Source organism: Lissotriton vulgaris, chromosome 7 (assembly GCF_964263255.1).
Source record: "Lissotriton vulgaris chromosome 7, aLisVul1.2, whole genome shotgun sequence".
Taxonomy (NCBI): Eukaryota; Metazoa; Chordata; class Amphibia; order Caudata; family Salamandridae; genus Lissotriton; species Lissotriton vulgaris.
In genome coordinates this window covers 1,155,348,085-1,155,364,422 of record NC_141695.1, presented here as the reverse complement: position 1 = coordinate 1,155,364,422, position 16,338 = coordinate 1,155,348,085, and the positions used below count along the sequence as shown (strand labels likewise).

Below are 16,338 nucleotides of genomic sequence, written 5' to 3'. Positions count from 1 at the left end.
GCAAAAATACCGGTCGCAAAGGGGCAGATTCTGAGAATCTGCCCCTTTGCGAGCAAATTTTACTTTCATGAATCAATGCCTAAGGTCCTCATTTATGAGGCCCCTTGCGGCACTTTTGCGCTGCCGGAACATCACTTTTCTGTTGTTCTGGTAGAGCAATGTGCCGCAGCATCTTTACAAGGTCACGTAAAGACCCTTTAGGTGGCTTTTCATGGCCTTGTAAATATGTGCACCTTTCAGGCAGAACCATGCAAAACACTGCATGAAAGGAGCGTTCCATGGGTGTTGCTGTGGGTGTTCCCACGAAACACCCATGGAGTCTGAAGCATTCCCAGATTTACGAGAAACTGTAAAATTGGGAATGCGTCCGAATCTAATGCCACCACAGGGGTGTCTTTAGGGTGGCACAACATTTCTCTTCGTGTTTTCCTTGAATTCGCCTGAATTGATCGAGTTTTAGCAGGAAAGTGTCCCTTCCTGCACAAAATCAATCAGCCCTGCAACTCAGAAACCCTTGCACCATGGCGAAAGGGTGCCTGCATTGCTGCATAGCTGCCCATTGTGCACCAGCACAGGTGAAAAGGGCAGGAATGTGCTGTATCACATAGATACGGCACATTCCTGCCCTTTTGTTTTGACGCATGGCAGTGCAGACAGATTCATTGCGCTGCTGCCTTGCGCCAAAACCTCAGAAATGAGGCCCTAAATTCTTTGATAAGAAGGTTTAAACTCATTTGTAAGAAGATGGACCGCATACTGATAGTCCTGGTTTTTCCCTCCCTTAACTGGTCACTAGCCTCTTCCTAACTGACATGGCATGAAAGACAGGCCTGAAGACACTGCTCCTGCCTGCAGCACACCCAGCTACGGGGAAATACATTGAGCAACCTTTAGTTACAAGTTATGTTTGTTGTTTGTTGTCTTTCATTTGATGCAGACCTATTGTTTGACAGATTATATGTTGAATAAGTGTTATTGTGTCATGGGGACACAAGTACATATGTTAACTCTAGGCGCATGAATGCTGGGAATACTCTGAGTGACACCGATGTAAATTGATACTTAACAAATGACCACTGATTCCTGTGACACAAGCTTATGTAATGCTAAATGTGTTACTTCGATTGCAAAACCAATTAAGATGTATATGAAACAATTGATAAATGAAACACAGTATTTGATATATTATTTAGACCATCAATCTTACTGAAACATTTAAGAAAAATAATGATATAATTTGGCATATTACCAAAGCATATTTTTAGGCCTGTTCGACATCACTGAAAGTTTCAATCATAATTTTCAAATCTCATTTTAATTGTTCTCAAGTTCTTCTGAAATTTCACTTTGGCAGGAACAAACATATATCGAAGAAATGGTTTATGGACGGAACACTGAAACTTTTCAGACACTCACCCCAGTCACAGATCTGGGTTGCATCCATCATTGTTCTTTAGGTCACTTCGCCACCCCAGTTCAGACACAGCTATATGTAAATCAGTCTTGACCCTGTGCCTCATTGAAACAGTTCAGCCGGAACTGCCAAGCCTTCCCTGGACCAGAAACAAGCATCCTGGGACCGGTTTTGGGCTAACAGCCCTCATCAGCCAGACTAGCTTGAATCCAGTGGCAAAGTGAGCAAGGGACTCACCTCTAGGCATACCCTGCCACCTTAGGGCGAACAAAGTAAACAGAAGGAGATGATGGATGGAGTGCTGAAACTTTTCAGACACTCATCCCCAGTCACAGATCTATGTTAAATTCATCATTGTTCTTTAGCTCACTTAGCCACCCCAGTTTAGACACAGCTATATGCAAATCAGTCTTGACCCTGTGCCTCATGGGAACAGTCAAGCCCAAACTGCCAAGCCATGTCTTCCCTGCACTGGAAACAAGCATTCTGGGACCGGCCCTCATTAGCCAGGCTAGCTTGAATCCAGCGGCAAAGTGAGCAAGGGACCCATGTCTGGGCACATACAAGATTATTGTTATTACAAATCCAGTTGTGCCTTAATCACTTCCTGATGAGGAAATTCTGTTTCATTTACCTGCAGCTTGGAATTGCAGCAGGGTTTTAACACAAGGTTGGCCAAGGCTTGAAAGACCCTCCTCAAAGCAGGTTTTGCATTCTTTGATACCATTGTGGGTGCTTCATTCAGGTATTTATGTCGTTGTTAGTGATTTGTTACACAGAAGGTTCTTTGGAGGATACCATGGGTTGTTTATTCATTAGTTGGACATCCTAGAAGCTAAGGCCCACATGCATCAAGCTATTTAGGAATCGCAAACGGTGCGATTCGGTAAAATCGGCCAATTGCGATTCCTAAATAGGTTTCTGGGATGCATCAAGCATTTTTGGTGAAATCGCTATTTTTAGCGAATTCCAAAAATGCGATTGCTTTTAAGGAATCGCAAAATTGCGATTCCTTAAAAGCAATGCATGAATAATTTTAAAATTGCGAATTCGCAAATCTGGGGTGCAAATTACCACGAGGTTGAACCTCATGGTAATTTGCGAAAAAGTGTTAAAATGCTCTAATTTGCATTTTAACACACTGTCATGTTACAGACACACATGTCCATAGGACATGTGTGTTTGAAACATGCACTTCAAAATTAATTTCAGGGGTGCAGGGGGTGGTCCAAAGGACCCCCCCCCTGCACTCATGGAATGCATCAACATTTTGCGAATTCCTATTTGCAAATTCGCAATTCCCATTGATTCCTATGGGCCTTTTGGCCCATAGGAATCAATGGGACTTGCAAAATCGCAAATTGGAATTCGCATAATATTTGCGATTCGGTAAAAATTGCGATTTTTACTGAATCGCAAATTTTATTCATTTTTAATCATGCATCCTGTTTTGCGATTCCTTATTTGCGATTCGGTAAAAATCGCAAATTAGGAACCGCAAAAATGGACTTTGATGCATGTGGCCATAAGACCCTAAAGAAATATTAAAAACTTCTTCTTCCTGCAAACGAGACAAGTTGGCACCTTGGGGATAGTGTGTGGTTAGTATTGGGCAAGATAAATGTCCCACAAATACGTATGCCCCAAGGTTTCCCAACTAGTCGTCAAACTACACATCTGGGAGTTTCGGATCCCAAATAGTAGACACCCCAGCTGCTGACTTGCTCTTCATTCTACTTATTGTAATGTATGCAAGAGTGCTTTGTTTACATATGGCAAAGCCACCCGTGGGTCAGCCCTCATGTTTTGACTCAAAAGGAAGCCGCCGTCTCTTTAACGACATATTCAGTTCTGTAGCCTGTAATCAAAATATGGTATGTCAGCACATAACCGCATATGACTGTTCTCTCTGACACCCTTGATGGGAATAATAGGAACTGAACATGGCATTATTCTCGAGCCTCAGCTCCACACTGTGTCTGTTCGAAATAGAGTAGCTTAGGTTCAGCAAGGTGAAAGACAAGTTTGCACGCACAGGATGATAATGTAATAACGGAACAATTTAATAAATACACGTCCTATGCGTAAAAAACATAATTATGTACTCCGATATCAATTCTTCTTGTGTGTATGTCGAATCATGCACTTCCATGTTATGTAACCATATTTGGATATTGTTTGGGTATTGCTTTAAAGAAATTTTAGTCTTAATAAACATGCTGGGTTTTCGAACTCCAATAGACCCAGAGTGCATCTTGCTCTCTGATAGGTTTGCACATTTCAGTAGAAGCATAACGTCACTTCGAATTATTGGCAACTATGTTATGTTGTTATGTTATAGTTATTTGCATAGCACGCTTACCTCCAGTAAAGGTATCCAAGGCTTTAGCAGTAGGCCAAGTGGCTGAAGCCTGGAGAGGTTAGTCGAAGAGCCAAGTTTTCGGGTTCTTGTAGAAATCAGTAAGAGAAGAGGAGGCTCTGATGGGAAGAGGGAGGTTGTTTTTTAGGAGAGAGATGATAGAAGGCAAAGCTAGGCCTTAGGCCGCTCATGCCTACGTGGCCTACGTTTGCCACCCTCGTGGGCTAAATATAAGAAGGGGGGGGGGGCGGTGCTGGTGATTCCTGCAGCCACGGCCCCCAAAACTTGTGCCACCTGGAGCTTACTGAGCCCCTCCCCCACATCCTGCTATGCGACCGGGGGTATGCTTGTTAGTGATAGTCCAGCTAAGCTGAGGTCTCTCTCTGGGAGATGCGTAGAAGTGTATGACTGATTTTTTTTAAAATTTACTATGTGTGTGAGCAATTTGAATTGGGTGTAGTTGTGGATTGGGGCTCTGTGTATTTCCCTGAGGTGTGGGTTGATGTAGATACGGTCATGGAGGTTGAGTATGAGGCTTGCTTCATTGTTTTGAATGGACTAGAGCTGGTTCAGTCGCATTGTTTTGTTTCCTATGTACAGTGCATTGCCATAGTCCAGTCTGCTGGTGATCAAGGTCTGATACTGTTTTTATGGTGTTTTCTGGAGGCTGTTTGAATATCCTTCGTAGCATCTTGAGGATGTGGAAGCAGGTGGAGCTCACTGTGTTTACCTTGGCTGTTATGGTGAGCTTGTCATCGAAAATGAGTCCCAGATTTCTTGCTTTATGGTGCATGTGGATGGGAGGTACCAAGTTAGTAGGCCACCAGGTGCAGTCCAAGGGGGATATTTTCTTTCCAAAGATCATTACTTCAGGTTTGTCTACGTTGTTTCAAGCAGTTTGTTTTCTTCCTTGAGATTACGATGGTCATGGATGTGGCAGAGTTGTTTTTCATGATGGGGTTCTTTGTCCGATAGGGAGATCAGCTGGGGGTCGTCTGCGTAGGAGACTATGTTGATATTATAAGTTCCGATGAGCTCCTCCAGTGGGGTCAGGTAAATATTAAATAGCGCTGGGCAGAGGGATGAACCTTAGGAAACCCCACTGATGAGTTTCTTGGCCTCTGATGTGGAGTGTGGTAGGTTGATTCTTTGTGTCCTTTTTGTGAAGAAGGAACAGATCCAGTTGACGGTGGTTCCTTTAATGCTTGTGTCATGTAGTCTTCTGATTAAGGTGGTGTGGGAAACTGTGTCAAAGGCGATGGAGAGAACACGTAGTATGAGGGCTGCAGTGTCTCCATGGTCTAGGATCATCCTGATGTTGTCAGTTGCTGCAATGAGGGCAGTCTCAGTGCTGCGGTTTGGCTGGAAACCTGATTGGGATTTGTCCAGAGCTAGTGTGTGTTGAGGTGGTAGGATAGTTGTGTATTTATGCTTTTTCCATTACTTTGGCCAGGTTGCCTAGAAGAGAGGTGGAGCAAAAGTTATCTGATTGCATGGTGTCTGTTTAGAGTTTCTTGAGCAGAGAGTTGATCATTGCATGTTTAAATGCATCCGGGAATTTCTCAGAAGTGTGTAAGTATTCATAATACAGGTGGGGACTATGCTGATGGGAACAACTCTCATGCTGTAAATAGGGTGGAGGAGGGGTCAGTAGGTGTCCCATAATGGATGCTTCTCATGATACTTGTTGTTTCTTCTGTGGTGAGTGTTTTCCATCCCGTCAGGGTTTTGTCATGGGTGTTTGATGGGAGACTGGTATAGGGGTTTGATTGATGATTAAGTTTGTTGTGTATAGAGATTGTCACATAATTCCAGTGAAGGGATGATGCAGTTGGTGGTGGCGCTTGGAGAGGTGGTGTATTTGATGATTGTGAAGATTTTTTTCCACTGTTGCCTTTTTGCTCCTCTAGGGCATTGGTTCCCAAACTGTGCACCGTGGCTCCTTGGGGAGCCGCCAAACCTAGCCAGGGGAGCCACACACCAAGCACTTAATGTTGATGGGTCTGTTGGCTCCAGTTAAACTAATTAGACTTAAACACATGATGTAGATGATTTGTAAGTGACATGCCTAAAGCTGTAAACGTAGTGCTTAATTGTCTGGCATTTCGAGAGAGATGACCTCCATATTTTGCTGGATCCCAACATTCCAACACTCCCAAAGTAAGCAGAAGATGTCTGATTTATTTTGTTAGACTCGTTAATAGGTTAGTTTTTTTCCAAATGCATTTTACACCAGTGCAAGTTATCAGGAAAGTATGGTTGTCCTGTCTATTACACACATTAAGTATTACTAAGTATTGACACTTGTACTATAACCATAGATACTTCCAGTACATATTTCTTTCAGTGCACACACATTTCCGGACAGGCCTGCACTCTCCTTGAGCATGAGGAACTAAAACAGCATATATGGAATAATGCCAACATTTGGAAGCAAGAAAGAGGGAATTTGTTTTAAAAAGTCTGGAATTTATTTGGCTTGCATTGATTTGGAGGCAATTTCTGGGAGGACACAGCAAAAACAAAGCTGTATGTGTTTTAAAATATCACAAGTCACCCTGCTGAGACAGGTGTGTTGGCACGTATGACATGGGTGGAAATAGAACTGCTTGCAAATATTCTTAAAGCACAGAAACACTTTGGCAATGGGGCCTACATGCATAGGGGTGCTATCTGCCACTGTAAAAAGTTTGAGAGGGTACTCTAGAAAAAGACACGGGCAAAGAAGTGTAACTAGGAATATTTTATTAGAGGTGCCGCCTTAATATTATTGTACACCCTGCGTATATGATTATAATACCTTCATTAGCGTCATCCCAATTATTTTCAGGGAGAAAAATGCAAGTACTCCTGAGGCTGGGCTTACATCCTCCCCAGCCTCCAAAAAAAGTAAAAGTGGGGAACCAAGGGCAATGGCCAATGGGTCAAGGGAGCAGAGGGTCTAAAGTTTGGGAACCACTGCTCTAGGGCATTCTTCTTTGTTTCATTGACTTGTTGGTGGTAGCATCTCAGGGATGTCTTTTAAGACTTTTTGTCGCCTTCCAGGTGGTTCGTTCTCCATTTTCTTTCCAGTTGCTAACAGAGGTTTGCTGTGCGAAATTCCTCACTGTACCAACTGGCTAGACAAGAACTCAAAGCATGATTTCAGGTAAAGCAATTAAGTCAGAAGGGTATTCCTGAAATTATCACATTCTAAATTACATTTTGAATCGTCTTGATGTGAATGCCCAGCTAAATGCTACACTAGATAAGTCTCAGAGTAACAAATATGACTCATGTATTTTTGTTGAATAGACTTACGTTGAGCAAAAGTGCATATAAGCTGCTGGAATTTTTCAACGTTTTTGTGTCATGCTCCAAGTTACTAATTTTGAGTGAGATCTCTGGTAGGTTGAAATGACAATTGATTTTTAATTATTTGAAATGCTATGTACTATTGACACACGTTAGACTGTTGGGTTTTGTTTTAGCAGATGATGGGCCAGACGTGCACACACATAGCCCAATTAGCAGAATCTGGACGTTTGCGACCGTAAAAATGCTTTTCCAAATGTATAAAATGCATTTTGTATTTGCCATTCGGAATTTGGAAGGGCTGTGTTTGGAGTGTCCCTTCCAAATACCGAATCGGTATGATACGTGTTACTGTTTTGCGACCAAATTTCGATCACAAAACAGTAATACTTTACCACCAGTTGAAAACTGGTTGTAACCCTTTTAGAATGTAAATAAACATATTTTTTAAGGGCAGGTATCATGGACCACTGCCTACTCTTTAACACCTTGGCTGCTAGCGGTTTCCCCCCCTGTGCTGGATTCACAGAGTTCCCTTTATTCATGACGAGCTCAGCTCGTCATAAGCACAGCTCAACCGTGCCTCATGACGAGCTGAGCTGGTCATGAGCAGCGAAGGGGTTAATAAATTAAACTTCAAGCTTTCATTTTTTTCTTTTTTAAACTCAAATTGCTTTTCCTTTAAGCAAAACAGGCTGCAAATAAAAAATATTTTTTTGAAAGATTACCTTAACAAAAAGCAATCACAGACTGCCATCCCTTTGATGACTGTAATTCCTAATAGGTCAAAAACTGTGACCTATTTCATAAATATTCATGCAGTAGGTCTATTTGTGGCCCACAAGTAATCCCTAAATGAAACCCAATGAATATCATGCATTAGGAACAATGAGGAAATCGGTATTCCTAATGTTTGTACATCTGGCCCGATTTTATGTTTTCTTTTAACAGATTGTGCATTTGCCTGTGGGAAAATAATTTGGCAAAAGGCCTGCAGACCCCTATCTTTGTTAAAGTGTGTGAATGAATGATAAAGAGCAGTGATGGTGGCAGGAAAATCTAAACGTAGTGAGCCACCGCCAAAAGGGACGTCTGGTCCATGTTCCAACAATACAACAGTAAAGTCACATATAATTACTTTAGAGTCAGTGAGACTCCACAATCAGGAAAGGAAGAAGTCTTTTCCAGAACATGGTACCCTTGACATAGCAAATTTAGCAAATTATTTTTAAAAAAAACTAAAGGATCCAAAGAATAAGCTAGATGCTGAGCAATGGCCACTCTTCCTACAATGACTTGATGGGGCGCACTAGCATAAGCACAAATTCCAAGGTATGAAAATACCCAGGAGAAGCTTTAATATATAAAATTAGTCACCTTGGGGACAGATTTGGGGCTTTTTCTCGAAATGCCCCTCCTCTTCCATATCTAGTTACCCCGATTTATGTCCACAAGAGGAAACAAAGGAAGCCCAGGACAAAAGAGAGAAGGATCTTTTGGATATGTTCACAATGCCATCCAAAGGACCTGGGGGTAAAGCAATAGATTCACCCAGAATTCGTGTAACATCTGTGGGACAGCTGGTGACAGAAGCACAAGCAGGTAACGTGCAAGCAAGAGCTGCCATGTGACTGATTGAATTAATGTGCCTTACAGAGTGGTGCAAACGACTAGGGAAGAAGCCAATTTGAATACTGTGGTCCAGTCAAAGATGCATACGAGGTTCATTTCAGACTCTCATGAGCACAGCCCCACCGTTAACAGAGGCAGTCTAAAATAAAGCGCAGAGCGACAGTCCAGAAGGCATTTCACTTCCTCTCATTCAAGTTACACTGAAGATGAGGATTGTTAGGATGGGAGAATATGATATCGATATATACCAGGATGTGTGCAGGCCTGACAGCTGCAATACCAATAAAGGCAATGCCAACATATGCCATAACATATGTCCGCATAAAAAGGTCAATGCCCATGCATTGTCAATGAATGCCATGAACTATGCCTGCATAACATTATCGGTAACGGTAGAAACAATGACAATGTATGTCATAATCCATACATGCTTAACAATGTCGATACCAATGGAAACTATGTCAATTGACGCCATGATCTAGATACACATAACAATGTCAAAATCAGTAAAGACAATATGAATGTATGCTATGACAACTGCACACACAATATTGAGGACATGAGTAAAAATTACATCCATGTCTGCCACATTATTCATAGGATTGCTAGAAAATTCATATCATTGCTGTTGGATTCTCTTAAGGGGTCCTCCCCATCAAACCTGAGACAGATACATGGTTAGACAGGCCCTGCGACCCCAACCCATGGTTATCGAGTGACAGGTCACAGGTGGGGTCTTGCTTAGCCCAAAGACAAATGCACACACACGGAAAACCCTGATCGTTTCCACATATTGACAGTTACACCACAAACCCGTCAGAGGAAATTGGCCCCATTACAATCAATTTGGCCAGAGGTGCACATACCCCAAAAATACCACAAAGCTAGATGTCAAATGTAGATAAAAACACTCAGCCAATCAGGACACAACATGCACACAACACACGCTCCCCAAAATAGACAACTGGACACATACACACTGGCGGACACTAGCTCTTGAATGAATGAATACTCTTTTCTATAGCGCATGGCTACCCAGAGGCATCCCAGCGCTGTCAGACCAGAAGACAGGTGGAGACACTCAGTGAAACAGGAATGTCTTCAGTAGCTTCCTGAAGGCCAGATGATTAGTTTCACGCCTGATGTTATCAGGGAGTCTGTTCCAGCACTTGGCTGCTTGGAAGGAGAGCTGGCAGCCGACCATGCAAGCTCGCTTCACCCTTGGAACTACCAGCCCAAGGTTGATAGCCATCTGCCCCCTAATCAGGTTACCAAAATTGGCATTTATGACTGAGATACTTTTCCAAGAATGCAGAATTGTGTTATTGTATCTCATGAATGTATATATTGTCGGAAGAAACTTTGTACAGCGAGAGACTTCAGACGCAACTCTGTTGGCTCTCTCATGGCAGCTACGTTTAATTAAACCAACTTGTTCTTGTTTTGCCAAACGCCTCTTGTCTTTTCTTTTATTTAAGGTAAATTCATATTTGAGCAGCATGATTCTTTCGCCCTGTTCTTCTCCCCTTGAAGATCTACCTCATTGCAAGAGGGGTAAATTATGGTCCAGGTTACTTGGATACCCACTGATCCGATGAGTATTGAGAAACAGTTCCCAAATTTAAAGAAAGATCCAAATCAATTTTGAAAGGAATTGCAGAGTGACCTTGAAGTGTACCAAACTAATTGGGCAGGTGTGAATCAGTGGTGATAGTGCCAACTGAAGAAGAGTTGAATGCAATGAAGGATGTATTGTTGAATGTGGTTGTGGAAGTGTATCCAGTAAAGACAGAGATTAGACTAAGAATTAAAAATGTAAACAAAATAAGGAAGAAGCACCAGCTAAGTATTTAGTCAGACTTAAGGATGCGTTTGAAAGATATTCGGGCATTGCCTGTCCAATGGTGGTGGCTCAGGAAGCTGTAGGTGCCACAATTGTTAATAAATGTTAGAAGACATTTGGTGGATTATTTTCATTGGATGGCAGACAAAGAAACTGGCAGAGTTACTGACTGTTGCCTCACAGGAACGAAAGAAAGAGAATGCTGAACCTAAATTGATGTCATAGAAGTTGCAAAATATGCAGATATCTATTAAGTAGACAGGATGAAGAACAGCCTAAATGGAAGAAAAAAGAGGGAGGAAAGAGTAGGACAGGGAAGGCAGGAAGGGGGCCTATACCTTTGACACTCTTCAAACATACACAAATGCTGCTCAGATGATACATTGGTGTCTGTATAAAAACATGTTTATTTTTGACGCACAAGTGTGCAGGCAAATCAGGCGGGATGGCTAAGGGGACCTCATTCACCCCCAGCTATGCTAATTTGCATGTGTGCTGGTGGGTGGAGCAGGTGCTCATTAATAAATGCACTTATGATGAATGGGCTCATAATGGGGTCCTGTGGATCTGGTACATCAATTATATGTTTATAATTCAGAGGGGGTCCACAAGCTCTGCAGAACAGTTTGTCAAAAAGATCAATGATAGTTGTTTATTTTGCAATTTGGCCATTCAGTCAGCACCCATTAAGTTAATTTTTTAGATCGGACTGTTTATACAAAATAATGGAAGGTTGAATACGTAAGCATATAAAAAGCCAATAGCAGGCAATACGATACTATATGTTTAGAGTTTCAATCCACACAGGCTTAAAAACAGTGTTCTTTATGCCAAAAGCATACACATAAGACATAATTGTATTAATGAACAGGAATTGTTTCAAGCACAGAAAGAAATAGTTCAAGATTTATTTCGAGGGGTATAGACTAGAGACTATCCGAGGCAGCCAAAGAAAAAGCTAACACCAGATTGCAAGAGGACTTGTTGTTTTCCAAGAGAGTCCAAGGGAAGGGTACACGCCAAAAGATTATGATTATCACAGGCTATTTAATGGAATATAAGGCAATAAGAAAGATTCTGACCAAAACTAGGAATTTGGTTAAAAGTGATCCAGACATTGGCCAAATAATGCATAATCTGCCCCAAATGACCTTTAGAAAAGCAAAGACTATGAGGCAGGAACTTCTCAGCAATAGCACTGAGATGCAGATCACAAAAAACTGAATAAAAGACTGCAAGGGTTTTCGTAAATGCCATAACTATAAGGCTTGCAAGTATGGCATCAATAGATATGAGGTGACATCAACTCTCTCTAAAACGCCATAGAAAATACCAGGGCTCAGAATTCACCCGTACAAAACCAGGAAATTCAGCAGTTATAGTTACCTAAGCCAACTATAATATACACGCCCACAATGAACTGCTTCTGACTTCACATACTACATCACTTATGACATGGTCAGTGACATCACTGATGGCATCTCAAATAACATCACTGATGACATCATCCAATGATTGTGAGTGTTTTCTAAACATTTATGAGAGTTAAAGATATATATACTAAGGTACTACAAAAGTTAAATTATACTTTGTGTACTACTAATGAGTTGTACTATTTCTAACATATATCATGAGAGTGGCTGTGTGACTATGTATTAGTGTCCGGGTTGCTCACACAGTCCTTTGCCCTGTAGACCATTTTGTATGTATGATGTGGCATTAAGATTTGAGATGTAGTATGTTTGTAGTTTCTGCAACATTGTATCCCAGGAATCCTGCCAATTCCAGACATTTTTATGGACAATCAAACTACGACGAACTAAAGAGGTTGGACTAGCCTGAATTGCACAAGTTTGCCTTTGTGAAAGTTAAAAATGGAACCACACGTATGTGAATAAACTTACTTCAGGAAAGATTAGCGGGCCTGAAAATGTGGTACGTCAGCTGCTTTTGGAGGATCTTCTTGTTTTACAGAAATGGGGCTTGTGTGATGTCTGTCCTCTATAGTGTGTGTTCATGGCTATAGCTTCAATTGGTGCCGAAGGTGCAGGTATGAGGACCCAACTGTACCCTGATTATTGCTGTGCTCTATAATTGAAACAGCAGTCTGGGTTCTCATTTCTGTGCCTTGCACTAGGGCCCAGGACAAACTGGCTACTCAATGATTTTTTCGTCTGGCACACATGGAAATTTGCCAGCCAAACACAATATTTAAAATTAGAAACCAGAAAGAAACTAAGGAAATGTTCCTTACCTGGAAAGCACAAGCTTCTCTTTACAAAGCTGGAGCATGGCATTACCACTTAGGAACATCATTAAACGTGAGGGTTCTGTGTGCAATGCCCTTGTAAATATGCCCTCATATGTTAAGAGAAAGCAATGCTTCTAAAAGGAGATTCTTTGCTATTCATCTGAAAGAATGCAAAAGAGATACCATTAATTAATTAGAAGAGGGTAGAAGATATTGCCCTTTGGGAACTGCCAAATTTCCTGGCCTGCCAGTTCCAGCCTATTCTGATGCATGGTAATACTCACATTGGGATATTGGTTAGAGCATATGAGTGTTCAGTGACTTTTAGGGGGGTATCTCTCATGAGTGCAGCAGGTGCAATGGACTATGGGGCACATGCATCAACCTATTTAGGAAGTGCAAACGGTGCGAATCGGTAAATTCGTCCGTTTGCACTTCCTAAATACGTTTTTGGGATGCATGAAACAATTGTTCAAAATTCGCTTTTATTTGCATTTCCTAAAAATGCAAATGCATTTAAGGAATCACATTTGTGCAATTCCTTAAATGCAATGCATCAATTTAAAAAAATGCGAATTTTGAAATAGGAAGTGCTAATTAACACGAGGTTGACCCTCGTGTTAATTTGCGAAATTCTTTAAAAAAGCACAAAAATGCATTTTGGAAAGTGTCATGTTACAGACACACATGTCCTTAGGACATGTGTGTGTGAAACATGCACGTTAAAATACATTTCAGGGGTGCAGGGGGGGGGGCCTTTGGACCCCCCTCTGCACCCTTGCAATGCATCAACAAATTGCGAATTCCAAAAAAAAGAAATGCAAAACGGCATTGATTCCTATGGGCCTTTAGGCCCATAGGAATCAATGTAATGCCATTCCTTAATTGCGATTCGCAATTAAGGAATCGCAAATTCCGAAAATTAAGAAATCCTAATAAATTTTAGGATTTCTTGATGCATAGGATTTTGCAATTCCTAAATTGCAATTCCTTAATTTTCGCAATTTAGGAAATGCAAATTCCAACAATGATGCATGTGCCCCTATGAGTTCGATAGACCACAGAAGCTTAATTATTGATGAATTTTAATACTCATCTGAGGGACAGGACCAATTTCTTTGATCACTTTATGGACTGTGGCAACCACCTTAAATATAGGGTGCAATATGCTCCGGGTGGAGGGGTGGACTAGTCTTCACAATGGTACCACACTTTTAAATGCGGCAAAGGAAAGACTTCCTTTTCTTTAAAAAATCCCCACACAATCTAGTAGTGTCATGCTTCATCAACCATCTTTCCGGGAGCTTTTATAAGAGAAAAGCCCAGGGGGCTTAGCTACAGATTAAAATTGCCTTGACTGCTCCAAGGTGTCCCTTTTATTGGTGGAGTAGTTAAAATTACAATGTACTTGGGTTTTTAGGATTTAATGGTCCTATGACCTTATGTCATAGCAACAAGTTTCTGCCCTACTCTAAGACCTAAATAGGTCCGGGGCTTTTGCCAGGGTGATACAGTTTGCCTCCCCAGTTCATTCAGCATATTGCACTATTTTTTCTACGTATACATCATGCATGCAAACCTTGTGTATGCAAGGGCAGTGAGTATACTTGCACTTTTATTCCATTGGGGTCCAACCTGCAATAGAAATGTAGTGTGCAGTTGTCATACTGGTTCCTTTATGACATCTAGTCAAGTATTAAAATCATATTGTGAAGGTTCTCACCCATTACATGCATCACCCAGTGCTTGCCATTTTGGTTGTCATTGTGAAACTCTCATGTTCACCACCAATCCAGTAATTGATGAGTATTATTGTGCCATGCATTATTTTCACGTCTCGTTCTGTATGAAAGACTACACTATGCAAACAGAATTAATTCTTGCAAATTACCTGGTAAACCCCAACAAGAAAAGTCAAGGATGTGGCAACCTTGATGGCAAAACAGCTTTTGTCACAAAAGTCTGTGGTATTGATTGGTAAGGATGCGTTTATAAATGCCCCAGCAACAGTTCCTCCATCTGTCGCATATCCAGCAACTTTCAACTGCTTGCTAACTGACTGGCCAATCATCAGGCAGAGCACCCCATAGGTCCCAACACAGTTATGGCGTGATGTGCCAAAGGCAATGTAAACAAGGCAGCAAAAGAAGTTTGTGTATAGTCCATAAATGGGATCCACGTTGGCCAAGAGGGAATACGCAATAGACTGCGGAATGGTAACAATTCCAACGATGAGTCCTGACACAATGTCATTCAGGAGCTGCTGTTTGATCTTATAACGAGGGACCCATTCCAGCACAGGAAGGAGCTGAATGAGAGATTTTGTGATCATTTTTGGTTTGCACGTGCAGATCTCCTTGGCCTTCTTGAGGATCAACTCCTTGGTGCTGGGCTTGCATTCCTCATGCTCCTCCAGACGGACATGCATGTAAGCTAAGGACGTGCGATGAAAAGACGGGAAATCGGCGTCCTGCTCAGATAACTCTTTTTGCTGGAACGTCATCTTGTGGTGCCAACTAAATAAAGAAAGGGAAGGAGAGCATCATGAGTGAAAAAGTCATTTGTACCATAATATTCCAAGCATTAAGACCTTCTAATGCAGTGTTAATGTATTTCTTCCTCAACCAGACATTTGTTCATTGCCTCTTCACGAGACAATCCAACAGTGTGAAGCCATGTTTATTATTGTGAAAAACACAGGTTTCTTAAGTCCTAGTCTATTTTGAACATTTCCCATAGATTTTTCAAATTGCCCATTGTTCATGCAGGTCTGTCTGAAATTTCAGGTAGTGGATAGACAGGCAGTACCATCACAATGCAAGCCACTAAGGATGCGGACCAGAGATAGAGCCACAGTGACAGCAACAGTGAGAGCAGGCTTGATAATGGTGCTGGGGTGCAAATGTATTAAAACCTCATCCTTCTGGACCTCCCGGCAGCCTTGGAGATGGTATCACACTCCACCATCATCAGATGCCTACAAAAGATTGTCATTCAAGGATCTGCTATCCGATAGATCTGCTCCTTTCTGATAGAAAGAAATGAGATGGTTAGCCTAACAGAGTACTTCTCAGAAGCCGGTCATTACATCTGCGGAGTGCCTCAAGATTCAGCCTTCCACACATATATGACTCCACTAGCCAATGTCATCCACGCCTACAACATCCACTCATATGCCAATGACTCACATCTTATACTGTCCCTCTCGACAAAACCCTCAACATGAGGAATAAGTGCAGCACCTGCGTGATCGAGGTCACCACCTGGATGGAGTCTAACTGTCTCAAGCGCTACACCAACAAGATAGAAGTAGTAATCTTCGGAAAAAAAACACCTCACCCTGGGTCTCCACCTGGTTGCCAGCCGACCTAAGACTCACAACTACTTCACCTGCCACTCAGGATCGTCAGGATCCTTATTGCCAACAAACTAGGCTAGTTTGCATAAGTCAATGTCCTCCCAGATTCCTACTTTCACATCCCGAGGATGCTGAGGAAAACCATCACCCGCACCATTGTCTCCAGCAGGCTGGACTACGGGAATGC

General features: G+C 41.9%; 1 protein-coding gene across 1 annotated transcript in view; it reads right to left on the bottom strand.

Moving 5' to 3' along the window:
* LOC147703074 (sulfate transporter-like) overlaps positions 1–15,296 on the bottom strand; it is a 61,490-nt gene extending 46,194 nt beyond the window's left edge. Inside the window, exon 1 of the mRNA XM_086931610.1 lies at positions 14,685–15,296. Coding sequence (XP_086787736.1) covers positions 14,685–15,296 — 612 coding nt within the window. The remainder of the gene's footprint in view (positions 1–14,684) is intronic.
* Between the last annotated feature and the right edge of the window lie 1,042 nt (positions 15,297–16,338).